Source organism: Sus scrofa, chromosome 10 (assembly GCF_054392235.1).
Source record: "Sus scrofa isolate SSC_HxYL_T2T_F1_AM1 chromosome 10, Sscrofa_HxYL_maternal_Yorkshire_Landrace_v2.0, whole genome shotgun sequence".
In the NCBI taxonomy this organism is placed as follows: domain Eukaryota; kingdom Metazoa; phylum Chordata; class Mammalia; order Artiodactyla; family Suidae; genus Sus; species Sus scrofa.
Window position 1 is genome coordinate 95,696,951 of NC_139392.1, and position 22,461 is coordinate 95,719,411.

The following is a 22,461-nucleotide window of genomic DNA, read 5'->3' on the forward strand; positions in this document are numbered from 1 at the left end:
AAGAGTGATCCGAAACTAGGTTTTTGTCTTCAAGTACTTGGAGAAAAGAGCAGTGCATGCACAAGTCTGAACAAAATAAAATGATAAATTCATTGTGTTTGATATGTGATGTGCTCTAAAATGGGCTGGCACGTATTTTCTGTAAAGGGTCAGTTAGCAAATATGCTTAGCTTTCTGGGCCGCCCTGTCTGTCACAGCTGCACAGCCCTGCTTTCCCAGTGAGGAAGCACAGAGGCCACACACGTGAAGGGGGCGTCTCTTCCAATGAAAGGTCACGAGGAGGAGCCTGCAGGCTGCACCTGGCCCAGGCGCCTCCTCATGTCCACAGGGTGACATTTTCCCAGGAAGAGCTAGGGAATGCGTGGCTAGTGGTGAAGGCCCTGGAAGTACATACCCTGGGCCCAGACCCGGTCGGTGCCACAACCCCGGGACAGCGTCACGCGTGTGTGCTCGCATCTGAGCGATGGGAATAAGCGCCTCCTTCGTGGAACGCCTAGAAGGCTGTGGGCCTCGTCTCTCCCCACTGCTGCCTTTTACCTGGTCTCCTGGCGCCCGCTCTCGTCCCGCAGCCCCCTCCCAGCAGCCAGAACGATCCCTCACGGTGGAATCAGATCATGTCACCGCTACCCCAAGCCCCCCAGGGCCTCCCTGTCCAAGTGAGAATGGGAGCTGAGCTCTGTACTGGCCCTGGAAAGCCCTCCTCTGCCGAAGGCCCCTGCCAGCTCCGTCCGCGCTCGTAGACGGGACCTCGGAGCTGCCTTTTCCCTCGTCTTGGAGAGTCTCCTCTCGACGGAACAGCTGGTTTGTTCTTACTGTTCCGACTTCACAATTACAGAGCTCTGCCCTGGCTTCCTGAGGAAGGGGCTGCTCCGTCTTTTCACCCTTTTTCATTGCCCCCCTTTGATTGTCTGTTGTCTGTCTTTAAACCTCTGCAAGGTAAGCGTCATGAGACACCATGTCTCCTGATTCTCTGCACCCGGCCCTGAGGACACCATCCTGACAAAGCAGGTGCTGAGCACACACTTGTGGAGTTAATGCAATGGGTTTATATACACCAAATGCCTAGCAGAGTGACCGCCTCATACCTGACGCCTGGAAAGTGTTTGCCAGAATCATTACTAACAACCTGTAAGGTGTACGTACTTCCCTTAGCAGAACAGTGAGATGAATTGTGAAGCTTCAGAATGTGATCCATGAAGAAATATTTGAAGATCAAGATCTATTCACTCTAAGAAAAGAACAGTTGCAGCAGTTTACATCCAGTATGGGATTATTTATACAAATTCTAAGGTATTAAAGCGAGTAGTTAAAAGTCTGCAAATGGGAGTTCCCATCGTGCACAGCAGAAACGAATCCAGCTAGGGACCATGACGTTGTGGGTTCCATACCTGGCCTCGCTCAGTGGGTTAAGGATCTTGTGTTGCTGTGAGCTGTGTTGTAGGCTGGCGGCTACAGCTCCAATTTGATCCCAGCCTGGGAACCGCCGTATGCTGCAGGTGTGCCCCTAAAAAAAAAAGCAAAAAATAGTAATAAAAAAAAAAAAGTCTGTGAATGAATTTGAATGCCTTTTTCCTGGAGCTTTCAGACTTTCAGACTTCCCTTCCCATCCCCTCGTGACAGTTGCAGGACCAGAGAGAAGGCAGAAAAGCGGGGCCTGCGGATTGTTCTGAGCAAGGGAATGATGATGCTCTCTTTGTTTCAGATGTTCACACAGAAGCTGTTCAGGCCGCGCTCGCTAAACACAAAGAAAGGAAGATGGCAGTGCCTATGCCTTCCAAACGCAGGTCCTTGGTTGTGCAGACCTCGATGGATGCCTACACACCCCCAGGTGAGCAGCAGGCCCCACCTGCTTCATAAAGTGGCTAGCATGCCTTGAAATCAAGTCAGTGCCAGGAACGGCAGTCTTTTTAGTTTTCAAAATCATCGTGCTGTAATACAGATTTTTATAACTAGAAGTTCAGAAACAGTATAAATACTCTAAATTAAACATGGAAAGAAAATGAGCGTGATTATATGTATGTCTATATAAATGTTTTGAATGTTTCATTTAGATGCGTAAGTATGATATAGACTTTTATTAAAGAGTCTTGTAAACTTTTATTTAGTTCTTCACATAGCAAGAGAAGAGTTTGTACAGCCATCCTTGTAACTGAAGTTGGATTTCTCTTCTGCTTGAACTGGTATATGCATTTTATCAAAGTCTTTAAAATGTCAGTAGGTTGTAATGCCATGCTAAGAAATTGAATCAGTTGAAGAATTTAGACAGTTACTTAAATCTGGTGTCATCAGTTTTTACTGTAAAGTGCACATACACGTTTGGGGTTGTCACATTTGCTTGCTCTGCCATTGTAAATGCAAAGGACGCCACAGGCAGCATGTCAGTGCCAGCGCGGCTATGTGCCAATAAAACTTGATGCGTTAAAAGCAGGCAGAGGATTTGGCCCACAGTCCTGCTTACCCCTGAGCTAAATGGTTGAAGCTAATATCCCGTTTATATTTCTGCTTTTGTTTAATCTTAAATTTTTTATCAGCGACCTGAGGTCTCCAAGTTTGCTCAAGTCATTATAATCTGTGCCTCACGATCTTCACAATGAGAGCGAAGCCCCAAGTTAAGGCGTCTGCTGGAAGCACGAAGGATTCGAGCCTAATTTACTTGACGTTTTGTGTATGGTTCTGGTTCCAGCACTGCTCATGCCATTGTTGCCACTCTGCCTTTTCTGCAGACCCAAGTTACCTGGCACACACTTTCGCTCTCAAGAGAAACTTTAGTTCATTAGGAATAGTTGGACACATACGTAACATTTTTGGGAATCTTTGGAAGTTTAGTCAATGTTTGCAGACTCTGAGGGTGGTAGAAGCACATGAACCCAGAGATGTGGTCACGTGTATCCAGTACTACTTCAGACAACTCTTAGGTCTTAACTTCACATGCCTTTAAAAGTGAAAGTCCTGAGCTTCGAAGGAGAATTTAAATAGTGTAAGACTTGGTCATCTTGTTTTTTAACAGGCAATACAAGAGAAGTTCTTTATTTCAAGAACGTAGTTTTCTAGTAGGAAGGGGAGTCCTTTTGACCCATTTCCTTCCTTTCCTTCCTTTCTTTATGCTGAGCCACAGCATGTAATTTGGACTATTTAAAAAAATTTTTTTTAATTAAAAAAGAAAATTGTTTTCATGGCTGCACCTGCAGCATATGGAAGTTCTGGGGCTGGGAATCAAATTGGAGTTGCAACTGAGGCCTGTGCCATAGCCGCGACAACACCAGATCTGAGCCGCATCTGCAACCTGTGCTGCAGTTTGCAGCAACATCAGATCCTCAAGCCACTGAGTGAAGCCAAGGATCAAACCCACATCCTTGTGGACACTGTGTCGGATTCTTAACCTGCTAAGCCACAATGGGAACTCATGGACTGTTTTTAAATCCACTTAATTAATATGTTTAATCCTGTTTGTTTGCTTTACGGTTATAATTTGCCAAAATTTATAATATGGTAAAAAAAAGTTTATTTTGTGTTTATATAACAAACAGAATGGACTTAAAAGATAACAAATCCACTTAAAATATTTTAAACAAATCTTTTTTAAAGATTTTAAAGTATGCAGGGAGATGGACATTTTTCTGAAGCTGTTTTTTTTGTGGGAAGCGTTGAGTCTAGAGCACAAAGTGCAGTGTGATTGTCTGTGTATTTGCTTTTTACGTATTGAACCCTCCCTCAGGGGTAGTATTGTGTCATGCATGATGAAAGACAGTACTTTCAGGGGAACAAACCTTGTGTAGATATCTTTGCAAAATATAAAAGAGCATTATTGAAAATGTCATTTTAGGGAAATATTTGCATCGAATTGCTTGATTAGCACTTTCCTGTACACCATGTAATACGCTTTGTAAACCCTCATTCAGGAGTCCTGATGACAATATCCCACGGCATAGTTTTGTACAATCGTAAGTGCCACTACCATCATCATAAAATTTCTGCTCACAGCCGATTTTGTGCTTAGCAGTAGGCTGCATATTTGTAACTGTACTTGCTTGAACAAAATCTTGGCTCAACTTCATTTTCTCTCATTCTATTTTCCTCAGTTGCTGATAACATTTGTTAGAACTAATTTTGTGTCTAGTTCTCCTTTGAGAATATATCTTAAGTTTACTCTGCATGAAGTGACTGGTTGATGGCTAGTATCAGAGTTTTTCAAAAAGGTACAATTACGATTATTGCAATCTTAGTGCAGGTCTTCTGTAGCTGATACTTTAGTTTTCACATATAAAAAGATAGGAAGAAGGTGTCAGCACTTTTGCTTCCAGACATAATGAAGTAACAGTACCAGACTATTCCATGGGCTGTAAACAACGATAGAAATACACAAAACAAATGAGATGGCTGTGGACCTCATACAAGGAATCAAATGAAAATATGTCACAGGACGAAATGAAGATATTGTCTTAATACTTTAGCTAAGCAGAGAAAGGAAAAAATACTTCCAAAGTTAATAGACACTCTAAAAACTGAAAGCATAACGCAAATGAAATTTAATTAGATCAGCTTAACATCACATTGGAGAAGTAGGATAAGTCTGTAAACTTGGAGAGAGATCAAGAAAATTAACCAAAGTGAAGAACAGGGAGACAAAAGATTAAAGAAAACTTAACAGAACCTCAAGCTTCTGTGATACAATGTTAACATACTTGTATTGGAATCCAGAAAGAAAAGAGAGTGAGAAAAAGGAAGAAAAACTACTTAAAGAAATAAAGGTCAAAAGCTTCTCAGATGGATATGAAACAGAAGTTCAGTGAACCCCACACAGGTTAAATAGAGAAAGAATCCTACTTAAGTTCATGGTGGTCCAAGTGCTGAAAGCCAAAGATTATGTGGAAATGTTGAAAGTAATCAAAGGAAAACAGGAACATTATATACAGGAGAACAATCGTGGCTATGAACTAGGAGCAGGTAAGTGAAGGCATGGTCAAGTCCAGAAGGCTGGAGCGGCATTTTGCAACTGCTGAAAGGGAAAAAACACAGCTGTCACCTCATATCAGTGATGATATCCTTCATACATGGTGAAATAAATGCATAATGAAACACATGAAAGCTGAGAGCAGCACTACAAACACACAAATAGATGCCGTTTAGGCAGATGGGAAATGATATCAGATAAAAACTTAGGCTTGTGAAGTGGAAAGAACCCTGGGCATAGTAAGTAGCTGGGTAAACGGAAAATATTGCGTTTTTCCCTCTTAATTTTCTTTAAAACAGCACAAAAGACAAGTCAGGTGAATGGAATTATGCTATGAAGTGGTTATGTTTTCGAAGTAGGAACTAGAAAGAGGAAGAAGAAAATGAGTGGTGTCAGATGCAGTGTGAGTACAGGTGGGAGAGAAAGTAGAAGCATCAGGTTTGAAGAGCAGACAGTTACAGTATTGACCCCACATGGGCCTATTGAGGACTCATATTCTCAGCCCTAGAGAAACCACTAAAAAAACGAGAAAATATGGGTAAGAATTTAATAAGGGACTTAAAAAGAAACTAAAAAAAAAATTGGTTAATTGAAAAGAAGACAGGAAACATCAACAGAGGTAAAAATAGGAGGAATGAATAGAAAACAATCAGCCAAATGTTAGTCTTAAACCCACTTATATCAGTTATTACAAACATGCACAAATCAATCACTGTCATACACCACATTAACAAAAGTCAAAAACCACATGATCATCTCAATAGATGCAGAGAAAGCTTTTGACAAAGTCCAACATCCATTCATGATCAAAACTCTTACCAATGTGGGTATAGAGGGAACATTCCTGAACATAGTCAAAGCCATTTATGACACACCCACAGCAAATATAATACTCAAAGGAGAAAAGCTGAAAGCCTTCCCACTCAAATCTGGAACAAGGCAAGGATGCCCACTCTCACCACTGTTATTCACCATAGTACTGGAAGTCCTAGCCACAGCAATCAGACAAACAAAAGAAATAAAAGGCATCCAAATAGGAAGAGAAGAGAGAAAACTGTCACTGTATGCAGATGACATGATACTATACATTGAAAACCCTAAGGACTCAACCCCAAAATTCCTTGAACTGATCAACAAATTCAGCAAAACAGCAGGATGTAAGATTAACATTCAGAAATCAGTCACATTCCTGGATACTAACAATGAAGTATTAGAAAAGGAATACAAAAATACAATACCTTTTAAGATTTTACCCCCAAAAATCAAATACCTGGGAATATACCTGACCAAGGAGGTAAAGGACTTACATGCGGAGAGCTGTAAAGCATTAATCAAGGAAATTAAAGAAGATGTAAAGAAATGGAAAGATACTCCATGCTCCTGGGTTGGAAAAATCAATATTGTAAAAATGGCCATACTACCCAAAGCAATCCTACAGAGTCAATGCAATCCCTATCAAATTACCCATGACATTTTCCACAGAACTAGAACAAACCATCCAAAAATTTACGTGGAACCACAAAAGACCCAGAATTGCCAAAGCAATCCTGAGAAACAAAAACCAAGCGGGAGGCATAACTCTCCCGGACTTCAAGCAATATTACCAAGCCACAGTCATCAAGACAGTGTGGTACTGGTACCAAAACAGACAGACAGACCAATGGAACAGAGTAGGGAACCCAGAAATCAACCCAGACACCTATGGTCAATTAATCTTTGACAAAGGAGGCAAGAGCATAAAATGGGGAAAAGACAGTCTTTTCAGCAGGTGTTGCTGGGAAACCTGGACAGCTGCATGCAAATCAGTGAAACTAGAACACACCCTCATACCATGCACAAAAATAAACTCAAACTGGCTGAAAGACTTAAATGTAAGACGAGACACCATCATACCCCAGGAAGAGAACATAGGCAAAGCATTCTCTGACATCAACCTCATGAATATTTTCTCAGGTCAGTCTCCCAAGGCAACAGAAATAAGAGCAAAAATAAACCAGTGGGACCTAATCAAACGGACAAGCCTTTGCACAGCAAAGGAAACCAAAAGGAAACCAAAAAGACAACTTACAGAATGGGAACAAATAGTTTCAAATGATGCAACGGACAAGGGCTTCGTCTCTAGAATATGCAAGCAACTTGTACAACTCAACAGCAAAAAAGCCCACAACCCAGTTGAAGAATGGGCAAAAGACCTGAATAGACTGTTCTCCAAGGAAGATCTACAGATGGCCAACAAGCACATGAAAAAATGCTCAACATCCCCGATTGTTAGAGAAATGCACATCAAAACTACCGTGAGATACCACCTCACACCAGTCAGAATGGCCATCATTAATAAGTCCACAAGTAGCAAGTGTTGGAGGGCTTGTGGAGAAAAGGGAACCCTCCTGCACTGTTGGTGGGAATGTAAGCTGGTACAGCCACTATGGAGAGCAGTGTGGAGGTACCTTAGAAATCTATACATAGAACTTCCATATGACCCAGCAATGCCACTCTTGGCCATATATCCGGACAAAAGTTTCCTTAAAAAAGGCACATGCACCCGCATGTTCATTGCAGCTCTATTCACTATAGTCAAGACATGGAAACAACCCAAATGTCCGCTGACAGACGATTGTATTAGGAAGAAGTGGTATACATACACAGTGGAATACTACTCAGCCATAAAAAAGGACAAAATAATGCCATTTGCAGCAACGTGGATGGAACCAGAGACTCTCATACTGAGTGAAATGAGTCAGAAAGAGAAAGACAAATAACCATATGATGTCACTTATAACTGGAATCTAATATTCAGCACAAATGAACCTTTCCACAGAAACGAAAATCATGGACTTAGAGAACAGACTTGTGGTTCCCAAGGGGGAGGAGGAGGTAGTGGGGTGGATTGGGAGCTTGGGGTTATCGATGCAAACTATTGCCTTTGGAAGGGCTTAGCCATGAGATCCTGCTGTGTGGCACTGGGAACTATGTCTAGTCACTTATGACGGAGCATGACAATGGGAGAAAATAGAATGTGTACATGTACGTGTAACTGGGTCACCAGGCTGTACAGCAGAAAAAGAAATTGTATTTGGGAAATAACAATTAAAAAAAAAAAAAAAAGGAAGGTAACATCTCTAATTCTGATGATAGGGAGACTTAGAAGCAAGCCGGGGCTGACTAACTATTTCAATTTCAAAAAACTCAACTTTAAGCAAACAGAAATGCTGAATCCAGTCTGAATAAGACTTTTGTTTATATTTGCACATGGCTTGGATTAGAAAAATTAAAAAATAAACACGCAGAAAAAATGTGCAACACAAATTCGATTTTACGTGATTTTTAAAAAACTAGGTTAAAAACTGAATTTTCTACTATTATTTAAAATACACACACAAGGGAGTTCCCGTCGTGGCGCAGTGGTTAACGAATCCGACTAGGAACCATGAGGTTGCGGATTCGGTCCCTGCCCTTGCTCAGTGGGTTAACGATCCGGCATTGCCGTGAGCTGTGGTGTAGGTCGCAGACGTGGCTCGGATCCTGCGTTGCTGTGGCTCTGGTGTAGGCCGGTGGCTACAGCTCCAATTGGACCCCTATCCTGGGAGCCTCCATATGCCGTGGGAGCGGCCCAAGAAATAGCAAAAAGACCAAAATAAATAAATAAATAAATAAAAATAAAATAAAATACACACACAAAAAAAATCTTTTTGAAAAAGGTCCTACTGTATTTCCAGTCACTTGTGGTGGAAGACGATGAAGGATAATATGAGAAAAAGAATGTATACATATGTTTAACTCAGTCACTTTGCTGTACAGTGAACATGACATAACATTGTAAATCAACTATAATAAAAATTTTTTAAATAAAAAATGTAAATGAGCCAAATGCCCACTTCAAAGATAGAGATTGCAGACTGGATAAAAGAAGATAAATCTATATGTTGTCTACAAGAGACATTTAAATGTGAAAACAAAGATATTTGAAAATAAAACAGGAGTTCCCATAGTGGCTCAGCATTTTAAGAACCTGACATGGTATCTGTGAGGCTGTGGGTTTGATCCCTGGCCTTGGTCAGTGGGTTAAGGATCCGGCATTGCTGCAAGCTGCGGTGTAGGTCCCAGATGCAGCTCAGATCTGGCGTTGCTGTGGCTGGATGTAGGCTGGCAACTGCAGCTCTGATTCAGCCCTAGGCTGGGAACTTCCATATGCTGCACACGCAGCCTTAAAAAGAAAAATAAATAAATAAATAGTAAAAATAAAATGCCAAAAAATATATAATGCAAACATCAAGCATAAAAAGGTGAACAAGTTAAAATGAGTATCAAAGGAGAGAGCAGGACAAAGGAGTACAAGATATAAAGAGGAAAATTGCATATTAGAAAATGAACGATTCACCAGGAAGATGTAGCAGTGAATATTTATATTCCTAAAAACAGAACATTATAATTCATAAAGCAGAAACTGGCATAATGAAGGGGAAAATAGAAAAATCAAAAATAATAATGGGAGAATTTTTAAATGTCCTTAAAAAGCTAGTTGTCAAAACAACACTATCAACAAACTTGATGCACTTGATGCAGAATATCACACCCAACTATTAAAAAAACACATTCCTTTTTAATACTTTTCTTGAGGTATAATTTATATCCCATAAAATTAACACATTATAAGTGTGTAAATTAATGATTTTTCGTAAATATGTAGATTGTGTGACCACCATTGGTGCAATCCAGTTTTTGCTTGTTTTTTGTCCTTTTAGGGCTGCACCTGTAGCATATGGAGGTTCCCAGGCTAGGGGTCTAATCAGAGCATTGCTGCTGGCCTACGCCAGAGCCACAGCAACTCGGGATCTGAGCCGTGTCTGCGACCTACACCACAGCTCACGGCAATGCCGGATCCTTAACCCACTGAGTGAGGCCGGGGATCGAACCCGCAACCTCAGCGTTCCTAGTTGGAGTCGTTTCCGCTGTGCCATGACAGGAACTCCTGCAAGCCAGTTTTAAAAGCATTTATCCTCCAAAAAGTTTCCTTGTGCCCATTTGTAGTTAACTCCCATTTTCACACCCAGACCTAGGGAGCATCTGATCTGATTTATACACTTCTGTGAATATTCCAGACATTTTGTAAATGAATTCATAAAATATATCCTTCTGTGCCATTTTTAGCATGTTTTTGAGCATCCCTTTTGTAGCATCAGTAGTTCATGCCTTCTTCTTGCCAAATTGTGTTTTCTGAGATTCCACAGTTTGTTTATCCATTCACTAGTTAATGGATATTTAGCTTGCTTCCAGTTTGCGACTGTGTTGAGTAATGCCGACACCGTCGTTTATGTGCACGTATTTGTGCAGACCTGTAATTTCATTTGTCTTGGGTAGGTTTCCAGGAGTGGAATGGGTGATTCTGATAGTAACTTGTTTACCTTTTAAGAAACTGCCAAATTGTTTCCATAGTGGCTGCACCGTTTTAGATTCCCACCAGCGATGTCTAAAGGTTCCAGTTTTTCAACATCCTCACCATTGTTTGGTAAAGGAACGTTTCATTATGGTTTTAATTTTCATTTCACTAGTGACGGTGCTAAGCATCTTTTCGTGTGCTTATTAGTCATTTGTATATATTCATTGGTAAGGTTCACATTTTTGGTCCGTTTTTTAAATGAGTTGTCTGTCTTCTCGCTGGTTAAGAGTTCCCCATCCAGGAGTTCCCATCATGGCTCAGTGCAAATGAACCTGACTGGAAACCATGAGGATGCGGGTTCAATCCCTGGCCCCACTCAGTAGGTTAAGGATCTGGTGTTGCTGTGACCTGTGGTGTAGGCCAGCAGCTACAGCTCTGATTCTACCCCTAGCCCAGAACTTCCATATCCTGTGGGTGTGGCTCTGAAGAAACAAACAGAAAAAGAGTTCAGTCAAAAAATAGGTGGATAATGTTTCCCTCTCTCCCTCTCCTCTTTGGTAAGGATAAGTGTGTTTTCTAGGTCTGCAAGTCTGTTTCTGTTCTATGAATAAGTTCATTTGTGTCATTTTTTAAGATTCCACATATACATAATATCATATGATATTTGAAAATAAAATAGGTAGAAGATCTAAATAGACACTTCTCCAAAGAAGATACACAGATGGCCAAAAAAATGCATGAAGAGATGTTCAGCATTGCTCTTTGAAAGAGAAATGCAAATCAGAACAGTGTAGATTTCCCGTCGTGGCTTGGCAGTAACAGACTCGACTAGGATCCATGAGCATGTGGGTTCGATCCCTGGCTTTGCTCAGTGGGTTACGGGTCTGACATTGCTTTGACTATGGTGTAGGCCAGCAGCTGCAGCTCTGATTCGAACCCTAGCCCGGGAACTTCCATATGCTGCACATGTGGCCGTAAAAAAACAGAAAACGAACAAAAACAAAAAAGAACAACAGTGAGATATCACCTCACACTGGTCAGAATGGCCATCATTAAAAATACAAACGATAAATGCTGGGAAAGTGCAGAGAAAAGGGAACTCTCCTACACTGTGGTTGGTCATGTAAATTTGGTATAGCTACCATGGAAAAACAGCTCAAAACACTAAAAATGGAAAATACCGTATGATCAGCAGTCCCACTCCTGGGCATCTACCTAGAGAAAACCACGACTTGAAAGGATAGATGCCCCCAGTGCCCCTGCAGCACTGTTCACAGTAACCAAGACGTGGAAGCAACCAAGTCTCCACCGACAGAGGAGTGGAGAAAGAAGCTGGGGTACAGACACACAATGGAATGTTACCCAGTCATTAAAAAAGAGTGAAGTAATGCCATGTGCAGCAACATGGCTGAACCTAGAGATTATTATACTAAGTGAAGTAACTCAGAGAACGTCAAATACCATCATACCGCTTGTATGTGGAATCTAAAGAAATGACACAAATGAACTTATTTACATGACAGAAACAGACCCATAGACTTTGGGCACAGATTTATGGTTACCAAAAGGGAAAGGTAGAGGGCAGGGCTGGCTTGGGGTTCAGGATTGGCGCATGCTCACCATTGTATGTGGAATGGATGGTCAACAAGGACTGCTGTGGAGCCCAGGAATTCTGCTCGGTATTCTCCGATAATCTCTGTGGGGAAAGAATCTGAGCAACACTGGGTATATGTATGTGTTTTACAGGAGGAAGTCACATAACATTGTAAATCAACTAAATGCTTCAGTAAGTTTTAAAAATAAAAATAGGGAGTTCTCATTGTGGTTCAGCTGATTATAAACGTGGCTAGTGTCCATGAGGATGTGGGTTCAATCCTAGGCCTTGCTCAGGGGTTAAGGATCCAGTGTTGCCATGAGCTGTGGTGTAGGTCACAGCTGTGGTGTAGGTCACCCCATGTTGCTGTGGCTGGGGTGCAGGCCAGCAGCTGCAGCTCTGATTCGACCCCTAGCCCGGGAACTCCCATATGCCACAGGTGTGGCCCTAAAAAGAAAAAAAAAATTTAAAAAAGATCATCATACCAAAAAAAGTTCTTTAAACTGTTATAATTAGTATTCTTTGGATACACAGCTGAATTGAATTTAAAATATTTTAATGTTAACTCTGGACAGTATATTCATATTAAACGTTAACATAAAATAGTTACATATTAAAACTTTTTATCCTTCTCAGGAAAAAAATTCCTTATATAATCTGAATATAAGTTCTTTAATCATATATGTAATTTGTAAACTGTGATTTGTCTTTTCCCAATGTTGTCTGCAGTAGAGTTACGGCCCCTCCAAAGATATCCATATCACAATTTCCAGAACTTGCGAATATATTACTTTACGTTGCAAAAAAGGACTTTGCAGATGGAATCTTGAGAAAGGGTGGTTGTCCTGGATTAACCAGATGGGCCCGCTGTGATCAAAGAGGTCTTTATTCAGACAGAGAAAGGCAAATGGTGTATAATCTCACTTACATGTGAAATATTAAAAAAAAATGCAGAAAAAGATGAGATTTGTGGTTTCCAGAGACGGGGTAGTGGGCGGGGCTTGGAGGAAGGCGGTCAGAAAGGAAGGCCGTGTAGGTGTAAGTACTGGGGTGTGACGCACAGAGGCCGTGCCCGAAGGTTCAGAGAGTAAAACCTAAGCAGTCTCGGGACAAGGAAAACAATGTTTTTGTTTTATTGGGTTTATTTTATATGAGGTGATGGATGCTAACTAAACTTACTGTGGTAATTATTCCAAAATGTGTAAGTGAAGCTCTCATGCTGTGCATCTTAAACTTAGATAGCGAGGTATGTCCATTATATTTCAATAAAGTTGGAGGGGAAGATCCTTAGAAGAGAAGGGAGGAGTGTCAAAGTAACAAAAGAAGGACGATGAACCAGAGGTTGCAGGGACTCACCCTAAAGAGAGGGTGAAGGGGCCGTGAGCTGGCGGTGCAGGCCGCCTCTAGCAGGTGGGTTCTCTAAAGTGTCCACAGGGAGCGGAGTCCCACCCACACTTTGGCCTTAGACTTCTGACCTCTGTAATAAATATGTGTGGTGACGGTGTGTTATGTTACCCACTGGAAAATAATAGAATCTTTTGAAGCTAAGAGTTTTTTATTTTGGTGAAGTTCAAGTTATTTATTTTATGGGTTATGTTTTTGGAAGTTGCAGAAATTTCATAGTTTTAGGTTTTTTATTAGGTCATTGATCCATTTTTTGTTTGTTAAAAAGATGACCTTTTTTTGTCATTGAATTATCTTGGGACCTTTGTCAGAAATAAACTGACAACCATAAACATAAGACTTTATTCTAGATTCAGTTCTGTTCCATTGAAATGCATGCCTATTCTTGTCGCAGAGGCGGCTCGGATCTGGCGTTGCTGTGACTGTGGTGTAGGCCTGTGGCTGTAGCTCTGATTAGACCCCTAGCCCAGGAACCTCCATATGCCGCAGGTGTGGCCCTAAAAAGACAAAAAAATCAAAAAACAAAAAAGAAGTTCCATGGATAACCAGCTAGCTCTTCTCACCTGACATAGTGACAACTCCTGCTAGCTGGTTGGATGGCTGGGTTTTAACTTCTGACCGCCAGATCAGCATGTGCTTGTTCCCTGGGAGGTGGGAATAATTTGCAGTCTGTCCGGCCAGAAACTGTGTGTGCGTGTGAGGACGCTGATGCCTGTCTGCTCTGGCAAGAGCTCCTGGCTCTCACTCTGTGTGCTCATCCCCCTGCAGAAATTCATCCTGACCCACGGCCCGTTGGTCCTCTCGGCAGAGGCAGTCCACATTCAAAAACTTGCTTAGGGGTTCCACCAAACAACTTTTGATGCCAGCCCCTCTGTCTGCAAGGATGATCAGCTGGAAAATTACCTGGGCGCATTGATGGCTCTGGCCCTGTCAGGGTAGCTCTGCCGTCTGAGGAGGCCAAGATCACCGTGCTGGCAGATTCATCGTCTGATGAGGTCTGCTTCCCTCGTCACTGGCCGTATTCTCGCTGTCTCCTTACAGCTCATCTACCAGTTGAAGAGTTTTTCACCGAGCTACACGGAAGGCCCTTGTTACAGTCCATTTTGCACACAGTAGTTGGGATTGCACGTGCCAATCCCAACCCTACAGCACAGCTGGGGAGATCGTGTCAGCACCCTGTGGCAGCCTGTACGGGGAAGGAAGCTGTGAAAGAATGGCTGTTTATGTGTATGTGGGGCTGATTGACTTTGCTCTGCACCTGACACTAACACAGCATTGTACGTCCCCTGCACGCCAATAAAATTTATTTTAAAAATAGTGTTCCAGTGTGTTCCTAGGCATTTCCTATAAATAAGATCATGTCATCTTTGAATAAAGATAGTTTTATGGCTTCCTTTGCAATTTGGGTGCCTTGAATTTATTCCTTCCCCTGTATTTCATTGGCCAGAACCTGCTGGGTCATGGGGCTACAAGTGGCAAGAGGGCACGCTCTTGCCTTGTTCCCGGCTGAGGGGAAATGTGTGCAGTCTTTGACCATTTGGTGTGAGTTGGGGTTTCCGTTGAGGCCCTTCTTCAGGCTGAGGGAGCCCCCTTCTATCCCACATTGTTGAGAGGGTTTGCAGTGAGTGCCTGCTAGATACTGTGAAATACTTTTTCTGTGACTTTTAACTTACTGTTTTTTGTCTTTATTCTAATATGGAGTATAACATTCGTTCACTTTCGAATGCCAAATGAAACTTAATTCGTGTTTATATGTATAATCCTGGTCACCACCTGGGCATTTTATATGTTGCTTGATACTGTTTGCCAAACTTTAAGGATTTTTGTGCCTATGTCATGAGTGACCCTGTTGTATAGTTTTCTTATGAAAAGATGTAGTGAGAAAGGAAGGATTGATTTGTAGAGTGGCGTGAGAAAACTTTGGGGGGCGGTGGTATTTCAGCGTGGATATACGGTGTGCACCTCTCTCAAGAGTCTTAAGTCTAAGGACTCGAACAGATGTTTTTCCAGAGGAGATGTACAAGTGGCCAGTAGTCATAGGAGCGGCTACTCAACAATACTGATCATTAGGGAACGGCTAATCGAGACCACAGGGAGATACTGCACATCAGTGGCAGCGCCTGCTTTCAAAAAACTGTAAAACTACAGGTGCTGGTCAGGATGTGAAGAAACTGGAAGCCTGCTGCACTGCTGATGGGAGGTAAGATGGTATGGCCTCTCTGGAGACAGAATGGCAGCTCCTCAAAAACCAAAAGTGGAGTTTACTGTACCACCCATCCGTCCATCGTCTGCATACCTCCCCAAAAGAATTTAAAGGAGGATCTCGAAACGGTATTTATGCACCTGTGTTCGCAGCAGCATTAGTCACAGCAGCGAAAACGTGGAAGCACCTAAGTGTCCACAGCAGGTGAGCGGATGACAAAATGTGGTCTGTGAGGGCCGTGGCACCATTCCGCCTTGAGGAGGAAGGCGATTCTGACCCCTGCCACAAGGTGGATGAACCCCGAGGACACTGCGCCGGTGGAATAAGCCCAGACGCAGAAAGACAGTGAACGAACGGTGCCCCCTGGATGCGCGCCGTGGAGTGGTCGGGGGTCGAGCAAGTGGGATGGTGACTGTCAGAGGCTGCGCGTCACTCGCTGGGCAAGAGGACGTGAGTGATGAGCGGGGTCGCACGGCCTTGCGAACGAGTGTGAGACCCTTGAGCTGCACGCTTAGAAGGGGCTAAGAGGGTGGCATTTACATGTATCTTACCACAGCTTTTTTAAAAGATTGAAAAAAGATGTAGGTCTGAATACAAAAAATATTATTTTGTATCAAATACCATTTTATTTTTATGTAAATTGTAATTCTAAGTTATTTGAAAAGGAAGGGCAAAGGAGACGTTGCCAGGCTTCTGATGTTGTCGCTTCTTTAACACATTTCTAACAAACTTTTGAAAGGTCCCGTCACAATGACAATAAAATATTGGTGTGAATGTTCTTTACCAATATCGTTGTGCTGGAGACTTAAGACAGAGGATCCCTTCTCTTCCTCTCAGTGAAGGCGGGAGGCGCTCCCTCCTCTCCCACCCCAGCCTCCCGCAGGGCTCAGCTCTGCCAGCGAGGTGAAAGTGACGAGCACACCACTGGCTCCTTCCTGGGAGCCTGCTGCCAGGTGGAAAGTTATTAAATGAAGGATATTTCCATTAATTCCGAGAAAAAAGCAACGTCTTCTCTCAACCCACGACACACGGTTTTCCTAGGTAGCAAAATAAATCAGGTCAACAGTGAGCCCCGTTGCGAGCAATGGTGGCAGGGTGGCTGCGCGCAGTCTGAGGCCGGTGGAGACGAGGCCGGGTCATGTGAGGGCAGGAGGGTGAGCCCCGCCACACTCACACTGACCTTCACAGTGGCCTGCAGCTCCGAGGGCCGCCTCGGGAACAGCGGAGGCGCCGCGCATCCCACTTGGAAACACTGGAACGTTCCGTGGCTCTTAAAATCCCCAGCTGGCCCTCTCACGTGGTGTCTGAGCACAGAGAGCATTTGGTTTCCCCCCAGACTCTTGAGTGGAGGCAGTTGGTACGTCTTTGTCTGAGACAGTAATGCCAAAAAGCTGTTTGTCGCGTCTTGAGGGTGTTTTGGAGGAAAAAGCCTGCAGTGTCCTAACAAATGACTTGGCATCTGAAAGGCTGTATAGCTTTCGAAGAGTGTTCAGGGCAAAAGTTGTTGGTGGGTTGGCGGGTGAGCCGGGTGGGCATTCGGAGACGACGCCTAAGCAGGTCACCTCTCTTTCCGCAGATACCTCTTCGGGCTCGGAAGACGAAGGCTCCGTGCAGGGCGACTCCCAGGGGACCCCCACCTCCAGCCAGGGCAGCATCAACATGGAGCACTGGATCAGCCAGGCCATCCACGGCTCCACCACCTCCACCACCTCCTCCTCGTCCACCCAAAGCGGGGGGAGCGGCGCGGCGCACAGACTGGCCGACGTCATGGCCCAGACGCACATAGGTGAGCGCCCCGCGGGCAGCCGCCCGCACGAACCTCCTTGCTGGGACCTCTGAGTGGCTGCCGGCAAGCCGTGCTCTTCTTATGGTGGCGCTGCCTGTCTGTGCATCGGGGCCGTGGGACCCCTGCCCCCCAGGGACAGCTCAGAGCCCCCCACCCCTGGGCCGCTTGGCTGCAGTGGTTTTCTGTGCGTGAAACGCTTGCTTTTGCTGTGTCTGGCCTCGCAGGCCTCCTGCGCAGTGGTGGTTTCGGAAGCTCTCTGGCGTAGAGGAGGGCAGAGGCTGGTGCGGCAGGGAGGCCTGCAGCCGCCTGTGGGCGTGTCGTCGTCTCACCCGAGAGCTGCTCCCTCGCGAGGTCCTCATCGAGCCGGGGAACGAGCAGGGACTCGGAGTGGGGCTGCCCTTCCTTTGGAGGCCACTGGGAAGGGGAGGCTCTCGTCGCGGCCGCAGGTGCGGTTTTCCGCCCCAGGCGTTCAGATCTCTGGGGTGGTTCACGTCCCTTTGCGTGTAGGCTCCGTGGTGAGGGGGGTTCTCTATGTTGAAATGTTGGTAGGGCGTTTGGGCGTCAGAGGAGATTGACCAGGAATTCGGGCAGGGAGGGAGAACACTGGATGAGCAGTGGGGCTGCAGGAAACGGGGGGTAGAGGCCGCGCTTCTCTGCCTCCGCTCCCTCGGGCCCCACTCCGCCGGTCTGGGATGGGCGGTGGGGGGTCCAGATCTGTTCTGACCCATTTGCGGCTGTGGATTAAGGTGTTTAAACATTTCAGTCATAAGAGTGTTCACAGAGTAAATTCCTTGCTTTGAACGTGGTGTCAGACGGTCCAGTGTGTCTCCATTCACATGGGGGGACCAGGCCCCCGACGCTGTGGTCGGTAGCCAAGCCCAGGGCAGGTGCCCGTCTCCTCCCCACCTGACCTCACACCCGGAAGGTCTGCATTTCCAAAGCAGGTACGTGCGACGAATGAATGCGCACCAGCTTCTCAAGCTCGGTGTTTATTTCTAGATTTTTGGCTACTTGACAGAGTCAGGGCAATTCCAAACCAGTTCAGAACTTGGCCCCAGTGACACTCGCTTAGAATGAAGCTGAGTTAAAAGCACCAGCCTTTTCAGAATCAGCGGTGAGCCCGGCTGCCTATTGGTAGGACACGGGCAGGCGTCAAGAGAGCTGAGTCTGGTCCTGGTTCTCACCTGAAGGCTGCTGGCTGCTTCAGATGTCACTTCCGGCTTTAGTTTCTCGGTGGAAAGAAGAGGAAAAACAGGAGTTCCCGCCGTGGCTCAGTGGTTAATGGACCTGACTAGAGCCCATGAGGATGTGGGTTTGGGATCCGGCGTGGCTGTGGGCTCTGGTGTAGGTTGCGGATGCGGCTCGGATCCCGCGTGGCTGTGGCTGTGGTGGAGGCCGGCAGCCACAACTCCGATTGGACCCCTAGCCTGGGAACCTCCATATGCTGCGGGTGCGGCCCTAAACATACCAAAAAAAAACCCCACAAAAAATGTTTTCAGTAACTGGTTACTGTGTGCTAAGAACCTCTATTTGAAAACATAAAGATTAAGCAGAAGTGCATGACTGTTAAAATGTGTGGGTGTGTGTTTTGAACCTGAGATGGTCTGAAATTCTGCGTCGGGTGCTTCGTTGAGCCCCCACACCACAGGTCGCCCCAGAGTCCCTCCTCCTCTGCCCTCACCCCAGCCTTGGGATTGCGTCTTCTCATTTACTTCACAGCTCAGGAAAATTCAGAATCTGACCATAATTTTGAACAGATTCCTCCTGCATTTGTCTCTCCCTTTGTGAGTTTACACGTGGGCTGCTGGAGGAAATTACAGCACAGAGAATTAGATGTAGCCAGACTATGAAAGGGTGCATGACTCACGTGCATTAAGTCTCAGTGTAACGTAAGTGGGGTTTCTGAGCGTGCGACATCTCCATAATTTCTAATTTGGCACAAAGACGAATTCCTGGAATATCTAGGAATGTTCTAAAGGTGTGAAAAAGACATTTGAAAGAAAGCAGTGGCAAAATAATAAGTTGAGAAAAGGGGAGTGAAAGAATTTTATTCCTGTGGCAAAAGCAAAAGAAGTAGTCAGTCAGAGTTGGCAGGATTTGACTTTGTGTTGAGGCCATTGAGAGCTTGCAAATGAGAAAACACTGTACGTGTTTTATGAAGCAGTGGTTGGTCCCATAAGCCACCAACCTGAGCCTCCTGGCTCGAGGAGAGGTGCTTGGTAGAGTCTGTCAGTGCCTCTCGTTCCTGTGGGGAGAGGACACAAGTGGGGCCAGGCCGCGAAGGCCGCGGAGAGGCTCTGCTCTCGGGCCGGTCAGTCTTGGTGCCCGAGCGAGGTCCTCGCCCTTGTGGCTGCGTCCTGACGGGGACGCGGCCTGTGCCTCTCCCTCTGGGAAGCTGTCCCCTTCCAGGCGGCTCTTCCTCCTCTGGCCCTGCCTGCCGGTATCCACACCCACGGCACTGGCAGCGTGGGCCCGGGACGGTCACCGTCCTGAGATGCTGAGGCCTGAGCCTGTGCGTGTGTGCCGTGCGCTGCCTGCCCGCAGCTCCGCGCCACCCTCGCCTCATCCGAGGCCCGCCCTCTGCGTGAGAACCGGAGGTCTTTATTCTGAACCGCTGTGCCTGCCACGTACTTCAGGCCGCTGCAAGAGAGAGAACCAGCACCTCTGGAGTATTGCGTTGTGTCAGAAATCGAGGAGCACGGTTTAGAGGCAACGGGAGAATTACAGCAACGCTTTAAGACTTCAAGAGGCATGGGAACAAAATTTTATGCGAATTAGCTATTTGGAAAGGAAGAACCCGAAGATTAACTATTAATACATTTCTAGATTAAGAAATGAGAAAAAAGCAGAATAGATAACATTGCTGTACGTTCAGAATCAAAATTTGTACATTCAGGAAATTAAAGAGACTTCTGCATGACCTCTTCTTTTGTAGCTAAGAATGTTTTGGTAAGGTCTCTTTCGCCCTTTGTAACTGACACATCTGAGATACTGTCACACACAGTTTTTATCTTCATGTGTTGGGTATGTTTTGTCAGTAGCCAGATATTCACAGAAGTATCTGCCATTTCCAGGACATTTTAGAATTCCTTGGTGTGGATGCTGCTCTAGGCGTGTGCTCCTTGTATTGGCAAGGACTTTCTCATCCGGTTTCTTGCACCTGATCCTGCTGAGTGGATAGACATGCCCCATGTGCCTGATGGATGCATCATTTACCTGGAGCCTCACAGTTGCTGTTTGAATCTAGATTCCAGATTTCTCGGGGATTTATTTAGAGGGCTGAAGAGCTACCACTGTGATTAATTGCCCTCATTTATTTATGTATAATCATCCGTAGTATCAGAGAATTCTTTCATAACCTCTCTCGAGATACTTTTTGAACCTTTACAGCCTTAAATATTAAATACACGCAGAGGGAGCTCCCGTTGTGGCTCAGTAAGAATCTGACTAGCATCCATGAGAATGCTGGTTCGATCCCTGGCCTCGCTCAGTGGGTTAAGGATCCAGCATTGCTACGGGCTGTGGTGTAGGCTGCAGGTGCGGCTCGGATCCCACACTGCGGTGGCTGTGCTGTAGGCCGGGCAGCCGGAGCTCTGATTCAACCCCTAGCCTGGGAACCTCTGTTTGCCGCAGGTGTGGCCCTAAAAAGACAAAAGACCAAGCATAAAGAAACAAGTCATTACACCCCGAGGGTGGTGATATTAGCAAAGCCTGCACACTTCGGGCTGGGGTCGCCCCTCCCCTCCCAACAGGGCATTGCTGCTGCTAGAGCTTCAGCATTCGAAGGCAGGTCGGTGAACTTTCCAGGGAAGAGTTGGAGGGTGAAAGTTAGGCTTTGCGGGCCCTGTAGTCTCTGTTGCAACTCCTCAAGTCTGCTGGCTCGAGCAACAGATGGGGGCACGTACATAGCAGGCATGGCTGCAGCCGCAAAACTTTATTCATGAAAACAGCTGGCAGGCCACCCTGGGATCCATAGTGTGCCAGTCTTTGTTTTAGAGCCTTAAGTCACACAATTGAAAAAAGAAGCGGGACGAGAGCGTTTGCCTAGGCACCAGGAGGCCGAATGGAGACCCTTTCACCAGTTCCTGCGTGTTTCTCGTGGCTCTTTGGGTGATTCAGTGCCAGAAGAAGCCTGGCTCGAGAGAGGGACCTCGCGCTGGCCGACGTGACTGGGTCTGGCTTCTCACCCTTCCCCGTGTCTGCTGAGTAGGGGTACAGCTGAGACCTGCCCACATGCCCTCGCTGACCGTGAGTGAGCAGCCCCGCGGATCTTTCCCATCTCCCTGTCAAACATCTTTAACCCCGATCCTTTTCCCGCTCAAATGGTTCCCTGCCTCGCTCCAGTCACTGTTTGCTGTTTCCGTTTCTGGCGAGGAAAGCTCCTCCTTCCCAGGGATCACATTTTCCACCTCACTCTGGATCCTGGCTCCTCGTCCCAAAGCTGCTGCTCCCAGCCCTGCCCTTTGCCCCTCCGTGGCATCGCCTTCCCCGCGGGTGAACCCGAGCTTGGAGGCACGACCTCGGCCTGCGCCGCACCTCGTGCTCCTTCCCTCCTGTCGGTTCCTCTCCTCTGGAGGCTCCTCGCCCCACCTGTCCCTCCGCCGTCTTGCTGATTTCAGACGCTCCCTCAGTTTGCGAGGCCACCTGCCCTCCTGACGTTCCGACCCACGTTTCAGAGCGCCTCCTGGCCCTGCCATCAGCCCTACCCCTACCCTGAGGCCCGCCGTCCGATGAGGCCCTGCCTCCAGGAGCAGGCTCCAGGCCTCAGCCGTCCTTGAGCCCTTCAACACCCCTGTCCTGCCTGGGCATTAGGCTGCCATGTGTCTTGTGGGTCTGCTCCCAGGACCCTGGGTCTCTGCACCCCCACCTCCCATCTCCCTGCTGCAGCCCCTCCCAGCCCCATATCCATCCGTGGCTTCACACTGTCCTGTTGATGTTGTCAGCACAGGGCTGCTCTTTTCTCTTTTCCCCAAAAATCGCTTTGGGATTTTTGCTGCTTGAGATTGATTTTGTTTATTTCGATTTTGTCCTTGGAATCAAAGTAATGATTTGGGGGCCCACATTATCCTAACCCTTCAGCCAGCATGTGCTCCTTTTCTGCAGGAACCTCACTGGCCCGCTGCCCACACCATGGAGCACACAGCAG

At 45.8% G+C, this 22,461-nt stretch overlaps 1 protein-coding gene across 10 annotated transcripts in view; it reads left to right on the plus strand.

Annotated features, from left to right (window-relative positions):
* DIP2C (disco interacting protein 2 homolog C) overlaps positions 1-22,461 on the plus strand; it is a 380,657-nt gene that overhangs the window by 238,487 nt on the left and 119,709 nt on the right. For all 10 annotated transcript variants that reach the window (XM_084980632.1, XM_084980628.1, XM_021065077.2 and 7 more), the window contains 2 exons: positions 1,703-1,828; positions 17,106-17,315. In XM_084980632.1, the coding sequence (XP_084836758.1) occupies positions 1,703-1,828; positions 17,106-17,315 (336 nt within the window). The remainder of the gene's footprint in view (positions 1-1,702; positions 1,829-17,105; positions 17,316-22,461) is intronic.